Source organism: Electrona antarctica (genome assembly GCF_951216825.1).
Source record: "Electrona antarctica genome assembly, chromosome: 11".
Classification (NCBI taxonomy): Eukaryota; Metazoa; Chordata; class Actinopteri; order Myctophiformes; family Myctophidae; genus Electrona; species Electrona antarctica.
In genome coordinates this window covers 27,208,980-27,226,006 of record NC_136792.1, presented here as the reverse complement: position 1 = coordinate 27,226,006, position 17,027 = coordinate 27,208,980, and the positions used below count along the sequence as shown (strand labels likewise).

The window sequence follows — 17,027 nt, the reverse complement described above, 5'->3', positions numbered from 1 at the left end:
GGACCTGGCCTTCTAGCGGTGTGTCCGTCCGCTGTCGGAACAGTGGGTGGATTTTAGGCCCATGGGATCAGCCACACTACGGAGAATGATATGACACCGGGCGGCAACGCAGGACTGGGAAACTGTTTCCTCTGGTGGTCCAGCCTGGGACATGCCCGCCCACGGACTGATTGTTGAAGGGGGTTTCAAACTTAGGATGCATTGCCTAATACACTCCTTGTGTCCATGGAATGCTGGGTGACATGACATTCTTGTTGTATCCTGACTGAGGACATACAGTATGCCTTGATTTTGTGGCTGTAACTTTGCTGAACCTGAACTATTTATGTCCTTGTATGCAATTTCCTCTGTGTGGACATAAATAAATTGTTAAAATGTGTCCTTCCTCCTCTCTGCTGTCAGTTCCCTGTCTATCTACAGTTACATCATATACAGGTACACACACACACACACACACACACACACACACACACACACACACACACACACACACACACACACACACACACACACACACACACACACACACACACACACACACACACACACACACACACACACACACACACACACACACACACACACACACACACACACACACACACACACACACACACACACACACACACACACACTCTGACAGGGGTGTATCCATGGCTCGTTGTTTCGCAGCACTGAACAACTGTTCTCCTAATATGACTTCATAATAGCATCCCCATAATAGGGATGCTAGCTAGCAATCTTGTGGTTGAAAGAAATCACACCTGTGACCGTGTGAAATGAGGGGCGCTCTTATCATCACACATCATCGCGTGACGTAAATTCTCCATTCATTGTCAATTTAATGTTTGTGTAAGACGAAAATCTACACGAACACATTCCCTCCCGTTACACTAGGCGGGATCGTGAGGCCGATATATTACGATATAATACAAGAGAATGACAGCTTGGCACGCGCAACAGTAACTTTTATGTTTTGTAGAAGAGGCAAACTAATATACCCGGTATTGTTTATGCCGTTTATTTTACATGTGTACAGTGTAAACTTGAAATCTTATTGTACTGTAAAAAAGGTCTCTTTTCCCTTGATCTTTATCTTTTTTAGTATAATAGTATTAGTTTACTATAATTAGATTAATACACGATAATCAACACTAACACTTTAATTTAGAACACACCCAAATCAAATCATACAAATACGTGTTCAATCAATCAATCATTCAATCAAAGCAAACGGCATAAACAATATTAGTTTGCCTCTTCTACAAAAATAAAAGTAACAAGTTACTGTCGTGCGTGCCAAGCTGTCATTCTCTTGTACTTATTTTCCACCACGGACGGAGGACAGTCTGGTGAGACTGTGGCTCAAGAGGTAGAGGGCGACTGTGGCTCAAGAGGTAGAGCAGGTCGTCCAATGATCCATGGGTCGGCGGTTCGAATCCCGGCTCCTCCTGTCTACATGTCGAAGTGTCCTAGGGCAAGACACTGAACCCCAAATTGCTCCCGATGTGCTGGTTGGTACCTTGCATGGCTTCCGCCGCAATCGGTGTATGAATGTGTGTGTGAATGGGTGAATGTAATGCACAATCTATGTAAAGCGCCTTGGATAAAGGCGCTATATAAATGCACCATTTACCATTTAGACCAGCGGTGCGTATTCTGTAGTGTCGGTAAGCATAGGGACACAGTCATTAGTGCTGTCGCCACATAGCTGTGGGAGTGTTCTCTCCTCCACGTCATCAGTGCCCATACCCTAGGTGGGGTGGGCAAAAAGGCCTTTTTTGCATGTCGTCCCCATGACCCCTAGCATAGGTACCCTCACACGAATCTATACACGAATCCACAAAGGGGTGCCCTGGGCGCAGCCATAGCTGAGGTGTACCATTAAGAGCAGATTTACACCTCAGTATTGATTGCCTACACCTGGCCTACAGGGCACTGCTCCATGGATTAGTTTATACTGCTTATACTGCTACTGTTTATACTGTTTATACTGCTATACCGCCTGATGGAGGGGAAAGGGACTGGTTGGAATTACGTGTTCGTTCCGCGCGCTACATCCTACCGGTGAGTCTGCTCACTCCTCATGCATTGAAGGAAGCATGAGCTCAGACCAGGTTGAACCGGGTGAAAAGATTTGTTGCAAAATCGTGGGATGAAAAATAAAAATAATGACAAAATAAATAATAATGAGCATGATAAATCATAAACAAGTAAATATGACTGTACACTATACAGCGTGATCACTAAACGCTTCACGGTGATGGAGTGAATACATGTAAACATAAAGGAAGAAGATCAGAGTAACAGTCAGAGAGGGATAAAAGCGGAGATGTAAAACAAACTTGGGGAGAAATGATGAAAGGGGATGAAAGGGAGAATGTTCCACAGGCGTTCTGAGGGAACAAACGGCCGTGTTTAACTGTCACTGCGATGAGGAGAGAAGCCGTCAGTCGAACCAATCACATCTGATTGAGGCTCATGGGTGGCAGACTGGTGACAGGCAGCCAAGAAGAGATCCAGGCGACACTCATCAGCACGCCAGCTAAAAGAGCAGTTTGTGTCTGTCTCGCTGTGTGGGGTGTGTGCAAGTGCATGTTAGTGTGTGTATACAGTATGTGCCCGTGTGTATGTTGTATAGATAAGAGGAACTGACAGCTTACAGCTGGAGGTAACGGCTGTGTGTGTGTGTGTGTGTGTGTGTGTGTGTGTGTGTGTGTGTCATGTCTGACGCAGTTAGATATCTTAACTATGCTAATGAGAGATCAGCAGAGAACGATTGGGGAATTTCATGCTGATTTGGAGTTGTCAAGGTGACATGCCATGCAGCGCTACGCTCTGAGAAACACACATGCGCTAACACTGACACATACACACACAGAGAGAGAGAGAGAGAGAGAGAGAGAGAGAGAGAGAGAGAGAGAGAGAGAGAGAGAGAGAGAACACTGCCTCGATTCTGGATGACTATCTGCTTCAGTGCACTTGAAAATCAACTTTCTCTGGCTCTTATCAAACCTTTGTCCTTCACACTGGGGTCCTTCCAAATCAACTGTACGGCCTGTTAAAAGCAGCTTGACTTGTGGGCCACTGGTGCTGAGCTCTCATGGCAGACACCTTTAATCTAAAGCAGTGCACAACTGGGCTGACTAACCAGGCCTCCAGCTGATAGAAGACAGAACAAAACACGCGGTTTCCTCTCTCACCAATGCTGCATTAGTCAGGCCGGTGTCTGTGTGTGTCTGTGTTTTCTGTGTGTGTGTGTCTGTGTTTTCTGTGTGTGTGTGTGGGGGGGGGGGGGGGTTCTGTGTGTGTGTGTGTGTGTGTGTGTGTGTGTGTGTGTGTGTGTGTGTGTGTGTGTGTGTGTGTGTGTGCACACGCGCACGTGCGTCTGGCATTACATCATTGTCTCGCTGCAAGTTAAGAATAGCCCCGTCAGAGCTGGCGCTGACTTATTGGGAGCAGTACAATCCAAAGATATTACTGTAGGTCTGTCCCATATGGGAATACTGTGACCTCCTTACGCTATAGATGAACTCAACTCTACTTTCCTTCCTGCATATACAGCCCTCCAGGGCTTCAGCACAGTTGAAAACCTCCAACCAGTATCTCTCTGTGTGTGTGTGTGTGTGTGTGTGTGTGTGTGTGTGTGTGTGTGTGTGTGTGTGTGTGTGTGTGTGTGTGTGTGTTGCACTGCTGTTCAAGGCCCTGTTCCCCCCCTAACTTCGCGGAACGCACTTTGCGGTGGCGAGTTGTGGGTGTACTTGTCACTTGTATCAGGACACACCTTGCGTGCGCGAGCCCTCTAAAAAGGCTCCACACACGGCAGGAGGGAAGGAAGGAATCTCGTGGGGACATATTAAGGCATCGCACACGCCTGCATGCGCCGTCAAGGAGCACCGGAGGGACTGTGTCACACGCGTTCTCTTCCCCTGTTGGTGCTGTCTGCGTAGATAAAGGAGTCTTCTGATCACAAGGTTTGGGTCATACAGGGCTGGGGCCGTGCACGGCAGTGTGCACGGCAAGGTTTGGGTCATACAGGGCTGGGGCCGTGCACGGCAGTGTGCACGGCATATGAATAAAAACGCAGCATATAAATATTGCCCAGCCTTACCTGGGACATCGATGAGTTTCTTGTAGACGTTCAAGAAGGCGGCCTCTGCTTCTTTACTTCTTTTGCTCAAGTCATCGATCTGGGGAAGAGCAGAGACATTTGTAATTGCCAAGTTTGGGTCATCAGACCTAAATGTCATGGCCCAGTAGCCCACAGATACAAACGGCCTCAGCCAATCATAACTGGCGAGCACAAATTCGTCTATCCCTGGCTTGCTGTGGTGTCACACATGCTACCGCCGTGACAGCGGTTGAGAGGTGCCGTTTCCTTCCCGTGAAGCCAATTCAGCTGTTAGGCAGATGACAGACATGGTGTGTATGTGTATATGTGTGTGTGTGTGTGTGTGTGTGTGTGTGTGTGTGTGTGTGTGTGTGTGTGTGTGTGTGAGAGAGAGAGAGAGAGAGAGAGAGAGAGAGAGAGAGAGAGAGAGAGAGTGAGTGAGTGAGTGAGTGAGTGAGTGAGTGAGTGAGTGAGTGAGTGAGTATCTGTGCGTGTGTGCGTGCTTCCCTTCCAGCACTGTGACATCATTAAACAGCTGGCTTGGTCTTTCCAGCCACAGCAGGAGCAGATTATTCAGTCAGCTCTTAGCAGCAATACAGTGGATCCATTACTGGATTCATCCATTAACACAGGGAGCACAGCACGCATCCCCCGCCTGACATTATTGAAATGGATCTATTAAGGATTAATCCTAAAACCAGTTGTCAATGCCAAAACATCAGGCAACAAGCACACACGCACACACACATACACCTTTCAAATACAGTCTCATTTCTCTTTCAAATACAGTCTATAGATCAATGGTTCCCAAACTTGTTAGCCCGTGACCCAAAAGAGAAATGTCTCCCCAGCACTCAAACTAGTGAAAATGGCAGATCTACAAGCTCACAAGGCTTAATGGTACACCTCAGTAATGGCTGCGCCAAGGCCACCCCTCCGTGGATGTGTCTATAGACAAACACTGTAGGGTGAATGTAGTTAAAATGTACGAAAAAAAAATCCAAGTAGAGAGAAACAGCTGCCAAATAAAGACATTTGGATGGTGCTACTGCACACAGCTGACAACTCTGGCTCTCAGACTAAACAACCATCCGTTTCTTTTCCAAAATCATCCAGCACATTTACAGAGAGACAGAGAGAGAGACAGAGAGAGACAGAGAGAGAGAGAGAGAGAGAGAGAGAGAGAGAGAGAGAGAGAGACACAGACAGACAGACAGACAGACAGACAGACAGACAGACAGACAGACAGACAGACAGACAGACAGACAGACAGACAGACAGACAGACAGACAGACAGACAGACAGACAGACAGACAGACAGACAGACAGACAGACAGACAGACAGACAGACAGGACAAAAGCCTATATAAGTCCAAATATAAAGTCTTCACATTCCCAGCCAAGCCAGTAGTGTAGTTGATGGGTGGTTTAGGAGTTCTTGCCACTGTAAACAGTGAGGGCTACATGTAATACTGCCTGGGCTCCTATGGGAACCTAATAAATCTCTTCACATGGCTTTGATTCATCTCTAGTTTTTTAGCCACAAAACATCTGGCCCAGAGTGGGCTGGTGCCAGCACCCCTCCCTCTCTCCCCCTTCTTCCTTTCTCTCCGCCTCATTCTCTCTATGAAGCCCCCCCCCCCCCCCCATCACTCTTCCTCCCACATTTTCTCACTTTTTCCCTGTTTTTGAAGCCCCTCCCCCTCTGTCTGTTGCAGCGTCTGTTTCCTGGATGAGAACATTTCTTCTGTCACGATTACGCACACGCACGCACACACACACACACGCACAGTCGCACACCTTTCTAACATCTTACTACACCATCTTCAGTGAGTGAACAGTTAGGACTCTAATGGGTAGCCTCACACACAACACAGAAATGTGTGTGTGTGCGTGTGCGCGCATGTGTGTGTGTGTGTGCGCGCGCATGACAAGTGAAAGGGCATAGGCTCAAGGGTTCAAAGTATGACCACTAATAATGGTAATACAATACATTCACTCATTCTCAAAGAAAGATGAGAGAGATACCATGCACGCACACACACACACTAATGCAAAGTGCTCTGCTGATGGCAGTGAGAGGAGCCAGCTGTGTGAGTGCAGAAACGTCTGGGCCAAGGTCAGTGGTACAGCAGCTTTATATAGCCCGACATGGGAGGCAGGAAATAGGCATTTAATGTAGGACACACCCTACAGTTAGAGGCAGGTTAACAGCAGGACGAGAGCCATTAGAAGACCACCCAGGATCTACAAATACCACTGTGCCGTTCACCAACCACAACCCTTTTCAACTGAGCCCAGTGACAACTACCATTACACGGCCCCCCACACGCAGGCTTAGCCATACAAATGAACTGACACAAATGATACTTTACCAGCATCGCAGGTTTAACCATGAGAAGTGCTTGCAATTGCATGCCGTGTCCCCACCCTACCCTAAAACACACACACACACACACACATACGTCAGCACCTTGTGCCACCATCCGTCAGCAGCACTGCCTCAGTCCCCTATCTACCCATGGTGTGTGAAGGGCATCAGGCTGACCTGTGTGTGCATGCGTGTGAGTGCTCGCGCACGCACGTGTGTGTGTGTGTGTGTGTGTGTGTGTGTGTGTGTGTGTGTGTGTGTGTGTGTGTGTGTGTGTGTGTGTGTGTGTGTGTGTGTGTGTGTGTGTGTGTGTGTGGCCTCAGTGGAGTCTGATAAGGGGTGGCTATGGGAAGCAGAGACTGAGGCCTCGGATAATGGAAAAGCTTATCTGATCGATGGCCCAACAAGGAACACTGAACGAGTAACACACGCACACACAAAACACACACACCCCACATACACACCCCCACACACACGCTACACACACACACTTTACCAAAGCCTTGTGGGAACCATACTGTCATTGGTAATTATTATGACCTGAGGACAAACACTTTTCAATGACAAAAGTTCCAAAACAGAGATGCCAAGATCTCATACTTCCTACACTATTTTTATTATCCCGTCTGGTTTTCACATTCGCATGAACCCACACTCGCTGGTTTGAAACCCCACTTTGAAACCCCACGTCTTCTTACGAGTTAGCCTGGCACTCGAGTCAGGGAGAGAACATGGTTTATAGGAGGGCCGTCTCGTGCCTGATCAAAGGATGGAGGGGTAAGCAAACAAAGCCAGGCTAGAATTACGTCTCTAAGAACTGCTCGTGTCGGGACACGCAGCCACGCAGAAGAGCCGTCTGATTGATAGGCCACTCAGTCTGGAGCAGCGTATATATATGGTATCATCTCACAATCAGAATGTCTTTGGGAGAGTGTCTCTGTCGACCACCCACGGTGAGCGTCGCCGTGCCGAGGGTGTGCGCGCGTGTGCGCGTCTAGGTGTGTCAACATGAGAACAGTGGAAACAGCTGACAAAGCCGCAATTATATCGCGACTGCTTCTATCCTCTAAATAGAACTGTGGATCATCAGCAGAACATGGTGGGACCGCTATGAATTACAGTGTTTTTACATAACCGCCAGCTGCGGTTGCTGCCTTAGCACAAGAATATGGAAAACTAACCCAATGTCCCTGTGTTAAACTGTAATATTCTATGGCCGGTGGCAAAGCAGCCCTGTCAGTATCTATTGAAATGATTGTGTGTGTGTGCGTGTGCGTGTGCGTGTGCGTGTGCGTGTGCGTGTGTGTGCGTGTGCGTGAGTGCAAGGGAGGCGATATTGCTAGGTTGAATGTCCGCCCACTCCACCCCCAAAAACTGCCCCCAGTCTAATCCAGCCGCTTCCATGCTTTGACTTTTGCATATGGTTGAGGAGTCAACTGGGAATGGACGAGCATTGATGAAAATGGGCCAAAATGAACGGAAGAGACAGAAGCACATATGAGGAGAGGTGGGCGGTTTGTGTTCATAGAGAAACAAATCTCTAAAATGCTTTTTATGTAATGTGTTGTATGTAGTAAGGTATGTGTATTATGTGGTAAGGTATGTGTTTTATGTGGAACCAAAGCAGGCAAATCTAGTGTTTTACCACATTAACCCTGACCTCCCTATTCTGCGCATGTCATGATAGGTAAAAAGAATTCGAAACAATTCCAAACAAATCTAAAAATATCAGAAATAGCTCAAATATTTTAGCCATTCAACACATTCATCGCTATAGGGCTTGTGTAGTTCAACTACATGAAACAAAGCGGCCATGTTATTCATTCTATCAATGCCCCCCCCCCCCCCCCCCATTCTTCAGAATCATGCAGCCAAGCCAATTCTGAGGGAAATAGCGTGAGTTGTGATTGGCTAGAGCCAAGGTTTTGTTGTGACTTCTTTTTTCTTCTTCTCAGGATGCAATTTAAACACACCCCCAGGGCAACAGGACATCATGAATAGGACAGTGAGTCAAGAGCAAAGCAGAGAGAGAGAGAGAGAGGGAGAGAGAGAGAGAGAGAGAGAGAGAGAGAGAGGGAGAGAGAGAGAGAGAGAGAGAGGGGAGAGAGAGAGAGGGAGAGAGGGAGAGAGGGAGAGAGAGAGAGGGAGAGAGAGAGAGAGAGAGAGAGAGAGAGGGAGAGAGGGAGAGAGAGAGAGAGAGAGAGGGAGAGGGAGAGAGAGAGGGAGAGAGGGAGAGAGAGAGAGAGAGAGAGAGAGAGAGAGAGGGAGAGCGCGAGAGAGCACATGCACGCGCGAGAGAGAGGCGGGGGGGGGGGGGGGGGGTGAAGATAGTACACAGTAGAATCCTAGAGTACTGTCACAAGAATGTGAAGACCACTAGGGGTCAATTTTTATTGTACAATTAACGCTGATATTATATAAGCATAGAGAGGGACCGGACAGGAGGAGATAGGAGGAGTGAAGAGAGGAATGGCAGGAGGAGACGGGGAAAAGGTGGAGGAGAGGATTCAGGACCAAAGATGGAAGGAGGGGAGCAGTGAAGGGCACAGGGGGCGGGGCAGATCAAACGGTCAATGAATGTCAAACAGGCCTTGCCACTGCATTGTTTGAACGCTCTATTTGAGCTATATCACTCTGTCAATAATACACACAATTACACACTCACCTCTCCTTGGAAGCTCTTGAGCAAGGGAGCAACCTGTTTCCGTAGATCCTGAAAATGAAAGCAGAGAGAGAGAGGCCCATTTACTATACACACACACACAGCACACGAGCGGAAACAACGAAGGTCAGTGCTTCATTTAATGTTTAATGCTCAAAGTCGAAATAGCCGCCCTATGGAGCTTGTACTGTAGATGGGCTATCTCTGGTGCATGACTCCATCCTATAAAGTGGGCTTAACGTACACCACCAATATGCAGAAGAACAACATGATGTCTTGAACATTCAGAGTGTTCGTGTAACTACATTTTGTACACGCAGAGTAAAATGAACACTCAGGATTTTACTGTGATAAGGAAAAACAAACTAAACATGTACAGCATACTAAATCATACAGTACAGTATAATACATAATATAGGTAAATAAATGTAAATATTCATCAGAAATGCATCACAATTCCTGCAAGCAGTGAGGAAGAACACCATGTGTGAGCTCTCTCACTAATAGGAAGTGAAATCTTATGCCGAATCCATGACGCCTTGAATTGAATCTAGGCTATATCATGCTCTAAAACACATCGGAAGACGGCGGAGGCCATATTGGCCCGTTTCAGTGAATAATGAGTGGTGCGTGAGTCACTGAAGAACACAAGGGTACAAGAGGACAGCCAGCTTTGTGCCCTGAGGTGCTCTTAGAGCCTGCTCTGCGTGGGAACAGGTGCAGCACCACCTGGGCTACCCAGGAGCACCACTAGTGTGCGTTTTTGTTCGCGCATGTGTCTGTGTGCGTGCACGTGTGCTGCGTATGCAAGAGTAGAAAGAGAAAGAATGATAGTAGGCGTATGCTGATTGCTGATTGTAAATGCAAATTATAGCCATACACAAGGTTTTTCACTACAAAGCAATTTGTTTCATCCCCAAAGTCCCATTGCATGACTGTCCTGTGCGAGTCAGTGGCTTTCGTATTAGATAGTCGGTCGAGTATGTATCAAGGGAACATGCAAATCACAAACAGTGTCTGTTAGCTGAGCCTACATCCTAAGGAACTGAACTGAAGCGTATTGTTCAAGGGCTGCAGAATAGAACATTCTGTACAGATACACAACGGATCTGCACACCTCCTGGACAAATGCACGCACAGTCGCACACGCAAGTCAGCGTCCCAAAAAGGATGACTACGGTAATAAGGATATAAATTGAGTAACTGCCTACGCTTGTCTGCGTGTGTGCATGTGATGTGACCATCAGCACCATTAAACCACTTAAAATAGTGAAAAGATTGTCCATCTACAACCTTGTGACATGTTTTCACCGTATGTCTGCCAACAATGACGGACGCTAGGGTTCATGTAGTTAACCACTTGAATCGCAGAATCCATATTTTGAAAAATCACACCTGTGTTAAGTGAGGGGCACTCTTATCATCGTACATCCATTCATTGTCAATGGGAATTTAATCTTTGTGTAGGACAAAAATAGCCGATTTGCTCGTCTACATACGGCGTAAATTCTCCATTCATTGTCAATGGGAATTTAATGTTTGCGTAAGATGAGAATCTACACTATAGCTGAATATAGGAGGGGCTAGCACCCCTCAAAAATAGCAGCTCACCACCCGTTGCAATGTGACAGACAGAAAAAAGCAGTACAGAGACAATTCAGGTCCAGTTTAGATGATTTAAGTGGTTAGGAAGTCCATACAAAAAGATCTAGATATTTATTGATCAAAAACAAGAACGACCCAGTCATAACTGTCAGGTGCAGCAAGCTCTCGTTTATGAACATCTATAATCAGTTTGTGTGCCGCAGCCTCTGCCTCTGCATGCGGTCGACGTTTCGGCGTTCAGAGTATGGGTTTTATGCCGTTCAGACTATGGGTTTTATGGGTAAGTGTTAGTATCCCATTGGCTTAGAGGCAGCCAATCATGAAAAAGTGTCCACTACGGTCGCTACTAGCAAATGTAGACCAGGCACTTTTCAAGCACCTGGCAAAAAGTTGATTTGTATTGTTTTGAAGCAAATGCTTCAAAAAACCATCAACCATCAATAAAAAGGTAAAAAAAAAAAAAAAGAAAAGAAAAAGAAGGTAACCTAGGGAACCAGATTTTTTTTTGGGTCGAAACAATGTAACTGTCTCTAATACATAATATATTGCTTCTGGGAGCTACAGACCAGCTAGCGAACTGTCTTCCTTCATCATTGTATGTTCAGCAATCAGCACCTGTATAAATGTTTTGAGATGTGCGTGCTTCCTGCTTGGACTTTATTTAAATAGAGTATCTGACCTGGGTGCAGTGTCTGGATGGAGCCCTAATCTCAGACTTGTCCAGACAGGTCACTTGTCTGGGCTGAGGACAGGTCACAACCTCACTGACCCCTCTCCATTGTTACCTCATCAGGGGTTGCCTTAGCTGTTTGTCTGGTCCATTTCAATATCCCCCCCCCCACAATATAGATAATGACCCACAGCCCCCCTTTCTCCGTCTCACTCTTTCTCACACGCATTCATGATCAGCATGCGTGCAGCCGTGCAGGCGTGCACTGCATTAAAACATCCACGTTTGTCCCAACGATATTATTTTGTGATTTGCCTTCAGCATTTGTTCAAAATGCATTTGGATTAACAGTTTAGTATCTGTTGTAAGAAGGTTTTATTTGTTTGTGTTATTTGCCTTGTATTGAGCCTCAGTGAAAGTTTCACTGTTTTGACAGTCAAGTTCAAGAGCAATGTGTCCAATAAAAATATATAATTCACATCATTGTCGCTTTAATTCACTGTTCTCAGTTTGGCTATGACCTGAAAAGCAATTCCTAATAGCTATTTTTCCCAATTCGTTTTTGTGACTAAATTTAGTCAAAGTTTTAGTTACCCTATAGAACAACCTTGACAAGTTCGTTCTCTCTCTCTCTCTCATAATGTGTTAGGGCTGGCTCCTCCTCCTCTAAACACCAAGGTCTAACCCATAGTCTCTCTCTCATAATGTGTTAGGGCTGGCTCCTCCTCCTCTAAACACCAAGGTCTAACCCATAGTCTCCTTGGATCCCCTCCCCCCCCCCATCCAGTTCCAAAGATTTATGACCGTATAACACAACAATGCACGCAGACACCACTGTGGACAATATGTGTGTATGTGTGTGTGTGTGTGCACAGTGAAGGAAGGGGGTTGTGGGGGGGGATCAGACAGCGGGAGATGGATGGCTTGTGTGTGAGCTGCCGGCAGACAGCAGACAACCCAGCCTGAGGAATCCTCAAGGGAGTATGGAACTCCCATTCGCTGTCTGTCTGCCCTGCAGCTAAACACACACACACACGCACATAGACACACAGTACGCGCGCACACACACATACACACAGTACGCGCGCACACACACACAGACACAGTGCGCGCACACACACACGCAGACGTACATAGACACACACACAGTGCGCGCGCGCACACACACACAGTGCGCACACACACACACACAGTGCGCACACACACACACACAACACAGTGCGCGCACACACACACACAGTGCGCACACACACACACACACACACACACACACAGTGCGCACACACACACACACACACACACACACACACACACACACACACACACACACACACACACACACACACACACACAACACAGTGCGCGCACACACACACACAGTGCGCACACACACACACACACACACACACACACAGTGCGCACACGCACACACACACACACACACACACACACACACACACACACACACACACACACACACACACACACACACACACACACACACACACACACACACACACACACACACACACACACACACACACACACACACACACACACACACACACACACACACACACTACTACCACTGGCCAGCAATCTTTGGGACATTTTACAACCAATCTAGTCTAGTGACCCCTTGTCACTAGAACACACGTTGTAGCAGATTCTGGCTAACATAAAAAAAATGAAATTAAGCACTCAATGAATAATTCAAAAACATGCAATCTAAAATTCTACACTGTGTCAGTTCTAATGAATTATAAAAACTTTGTTTTCACGCTGCATTTCTTTGCACTACTTTCAGAGCGCAACAAAGCCTGTGTGTGCGTGTGTGTGTGTGTGTGTGTGTGTGTCTGCGTTATTATGCAGACCTTGAGTGCGGTTCATGCTAGGTAGAGCTCAGTAGACTAGACAGAGTCGACGTGAGGGCTAGTCTCCCGGTTGCTGAATAATGGATCAGAAGACGGACTCCCGTTCAGACTAATGTGCTCTGATCTGATGTGACTGTGATCTCTGCTGACTGGCCTGGACCACGGAGAGCTGACAGGATGGATGCTCTACAGGCAGGACTTCCACAATGCAACACGCAAACATACACAAACACACAAACACACGGCTTAACGCGCCCAGACAAGCAGAGACGCTTGTTTTCATGGAAGGGGAAAAAACAAACCCAGTAAACATTCAAGAACAAAAAAAAGGAGAAGAGTTTAGAAATGTGTACGTGCTCTCCTGGATGTTAAGAGTTTTAGTGCCGATTCTCTATTGAGCCTTTTAAGCTCCTGTAATGAAGCCTGTCGCTCTGCTGGCCTGGCTTGGATTCCTCCTCCGCATACCAGGGAGATGCCAGGGGCCACACAGACGCCAGCGGAGCCTTCCTAAATCACAGCCTTGTTACACTGATGAATGTGTGTCCTGCTCTCTGTGATCTAGGCTATCTGCCTGTGTGTGCGAGTGAGAGTGTGTGTGAGAGAGAAAAAGAGAGTGTGTGTGTGTGTGTGTGTGTGTGTGTGTGTGTGTGTGTGTGTGTGTGTGTGTGTGTGTGTGTGTGTGTGTGTGTGTGCTCTCTCTCTCTCTCCCCTTCTCTTTCTCTGCAACAGTAAAACCCTGAGTGTTAATATAACTCTGATGTACAAGTTTACCAAGGTTTACACTCTTGAGCGACAAATTGATAAATTAACAGTGGGTTTAGTGTGTGCACTTCTGTATTCATGTGTGTGTGTGTGGGGGGGGGGGGTTGATGTGTGCCATGTCATATTGTCCTCTGTACCTCCCGGTAAGTCCAGAATGTCGTGCCAGCCAGGCATGCGCTACTGCTTTTGAGATGAGATTATAGGCAAATGTGTACGGTGAAATTAGAGTCTTTGTATATGGAAGTATAGTTCTCCTCTGGTGCGTTAAGGGTGGGCTATACTCTAAAGTCAATAGACAGAATCCTAATCCTGTGGTAAATATAATGGGCCCGCTGTCTACTCCATGGAGATTTGACAATTTTCTAGCTACGGTGGACTCCGTTCATACATAATTCATGCCACCATCAATAATTCACCATGGTGACATTACCAATAATAACACAGCAATGCTTTGTTTTCACCCGTGCGGTTTAAAAATGAGTGGGTTGCCTTGGTAACAGAGATGAAACAAATATTCCCAGGAGGAGTGATGGGAACACAGGAACCGGACACAATTCCCTCCTGATCCCACTTAGCTGTGTTGTCACACTTGCACCGTCTCTCTTACCGCCTTCCACGTCTCCCTTTCTCTCCCTCTCTCGCTCGCTCACTCAACTCACTCACTCACACAGACAAACACACACACGCACACGTGCACACAAGCTCTGCTCACATTTTTTTTTAAAACTAGGTCACATAATACAAACTCCAGGGGGGTTTACTGTTTTGTCTCTTTAGGATTTCAGAGAAACTAATGGAGGGACTATTTTGGGAGTGAGAACTGCATCTCTGTGTGTTGTTGAAGTCCTCCTGTGCTTTCCACAGTGAATATTCATGGTCAGATTTATGAGAAAGACACCAGTATGAATACAGAGGCAGACTAGCAAGGGCAGAAAATCCTACTGTTGTGTTAATGTGTGTGTGTGTGTGTGTGTGTGTGTGTGTGTGTGTGTGTGTGTGTGTGTGTGTGTGTGTGTGTGTGTGTGTGTGTGTGCGTGTGTGTTCTTCCTACCTCTGGAGTGTTTTTCTTGAACTCGCGGCTCAGGTCGATGAGTGTCTTCCTGGACTGTTCACTTTCATCCTGTCTGTTAGCTAGCTGTGTGGCCGTGGCATCTAGTTCTTTCTGCAACACAAACATGAATTTATGCATTGGTTAACTTTCATCATTATTAATGATTAGTAGAAGTACTGCTGTACTATTGTATTATCAATGGGTTTTTCTTTTCTTTACTTTATTTTTACCCATTAAACCAAGAATACAGAGCTGTATACTATCTGAATGGAGAGAACATTCTGCATGACCAGGGACTACGCAGCATGCACCACAATCTGAACCTGAATGGCAGACTTTGGCAACATGGGCTTACAACAGAACCGCAACGTCCACACCACGCCAAGGACAACCCTGTTACACCAATAGTAGCTTGGACACACACACACACACACACACACACACACACACACACACACACACACACACACACACACACACACACACACACACACACACACACACACACACACACACACACACACACACACACACACACACACACACACACACACACACACACACACACACACACACACACACACACACACAAATTGTTTGCCCCAGTGCCACCACAGCCCACGTAACAACAATATAAAAGCAGCATCAACAGTAACTGTGTTGCCAAGGCAGAACCCTAGTTTATCCCTCTCCATTTTACATTGTTATTAATAGCCGTTTATGGGAGTTGTTCCAGATGATGGGCCGAGCGCTGACATTAACAAGACATTCAGGCCTTGTAAAGATAGGACCTCTCTCCTGTTGAGTGTGTGCAAGCAGCACTGGATTACATTGGTGTCGAATTTGTTCAGACTGCAGGCAAATCAAATTTGTTTCTCAAATACGTTCTTTAGGACTGACTTTCCAGTTATTTGCAAGTCATCAGATCAAATTTGCGTTTCCAGACATTGTCAACCAATCTGCATTTGTTACTGTGGAAATGGAATAACTATATAGGCATGAGTAATACTTATTGCTTCATTTATACCCAACAATGGGTTTGCTTGCCGAGAGTAGCCAATCTACAAGCTCACAACGCATTGCGATGCATTGTGGGTGGCTATTGTCAGTGAGTGTCATACAACAAAGCCACTTTCCTCAATGAACTCAGGGAATGGGGTTGGGACGTTGTCCAGATTTGCCCTATCACATACGTAGCACACAACATGTGTTCCCACATCGCACTTAATAATAAAACTTTATTTGTATAGCACCTTTCATGACATGAAATGCAGCTTAAAGTGCTTTACAGAGCAATGGAGAAAGAAAGAAAAGAATAGCAAGGCATAAAACATAAAAAAATAATAGCAGTAATGCAATACAGTGAGGACATGAATAACAAAAAAATTAAAAGATCAATTAAAAGCAAGAGTGTAGAAGTGGGTCTTCTAAAAATGTCTACAGAGGCTGCCTGTCGAAGGTACAATGGGAGTTTGTTCCACACCGTAGAAACAAAAAGTTGCTTCACCGAATCACCGTATTTTTTTGTTGCCATTTGTTTTAGGAAAAGCGAGCAGGCCAGCAGTGGAAGACCTTAGGGGGCGGTTTGGGACATATTTAGGCAGGCAGTCATGTAGGTAGGAAGGTGCGAGACCATTGAGAGCTTTATAAACAAGATAATTTTAAAATCAATCCTAAAAACAACCAGAAGCCAATGCAGTGAAGCTAAAACTGGAGTAATATGTTCTCTCATCTTACAGCCTTTACATCTGCAAAGAGAAAACATCGGTCCGGAACATCCATCATGTGTATATCCCCCGGATACGATATTTTTTGACCAATCACAACACTTGTTTCATTCACAGTGAATGTAAACAGATTTGTAATGCGTCATTTCCTTGAGCGCTACTTCCGCCAAATTTCAGCAATGCACTCTACAGAG

General features: G+C 46.2%; 1 protein-coding gene across 4 annotated transcripts in view; it reads right to left on the bottom strand.

Annotated features, from left to right (window-relative positions):
* cux1b (cut-like homeobox 1b) overlaps window positions 1–17,027 on the bottom strand; it is a 77,178-nt gene that overhangs the window by 37,936 nt on the left and 22,215 nt on the right. For all 4 annotated transcript variants that reach the window (XM_079514583.1, XM_079514580.1, XM_079514581.1 and 1 more), the window contains exons 2-4: window positions 15,107–15,217; window positions 9,148–9,195; window positions 4,112–4,190 (exon numbers count right to left, since the gene is read on the bottom strand). In XM_079514583.1, coding sequence (XP_079370709.1) covers window positions 4,112–4,190; window positions 9,148–9,195; window positions 15,107–15,217 — 238 coding nt within the window. The remainder of the gene's footprint in view (window positions 1–4,111; window positions 4,191–9,147; window positions 9,196–15,106; window positions 15,218–17,027) is intronic.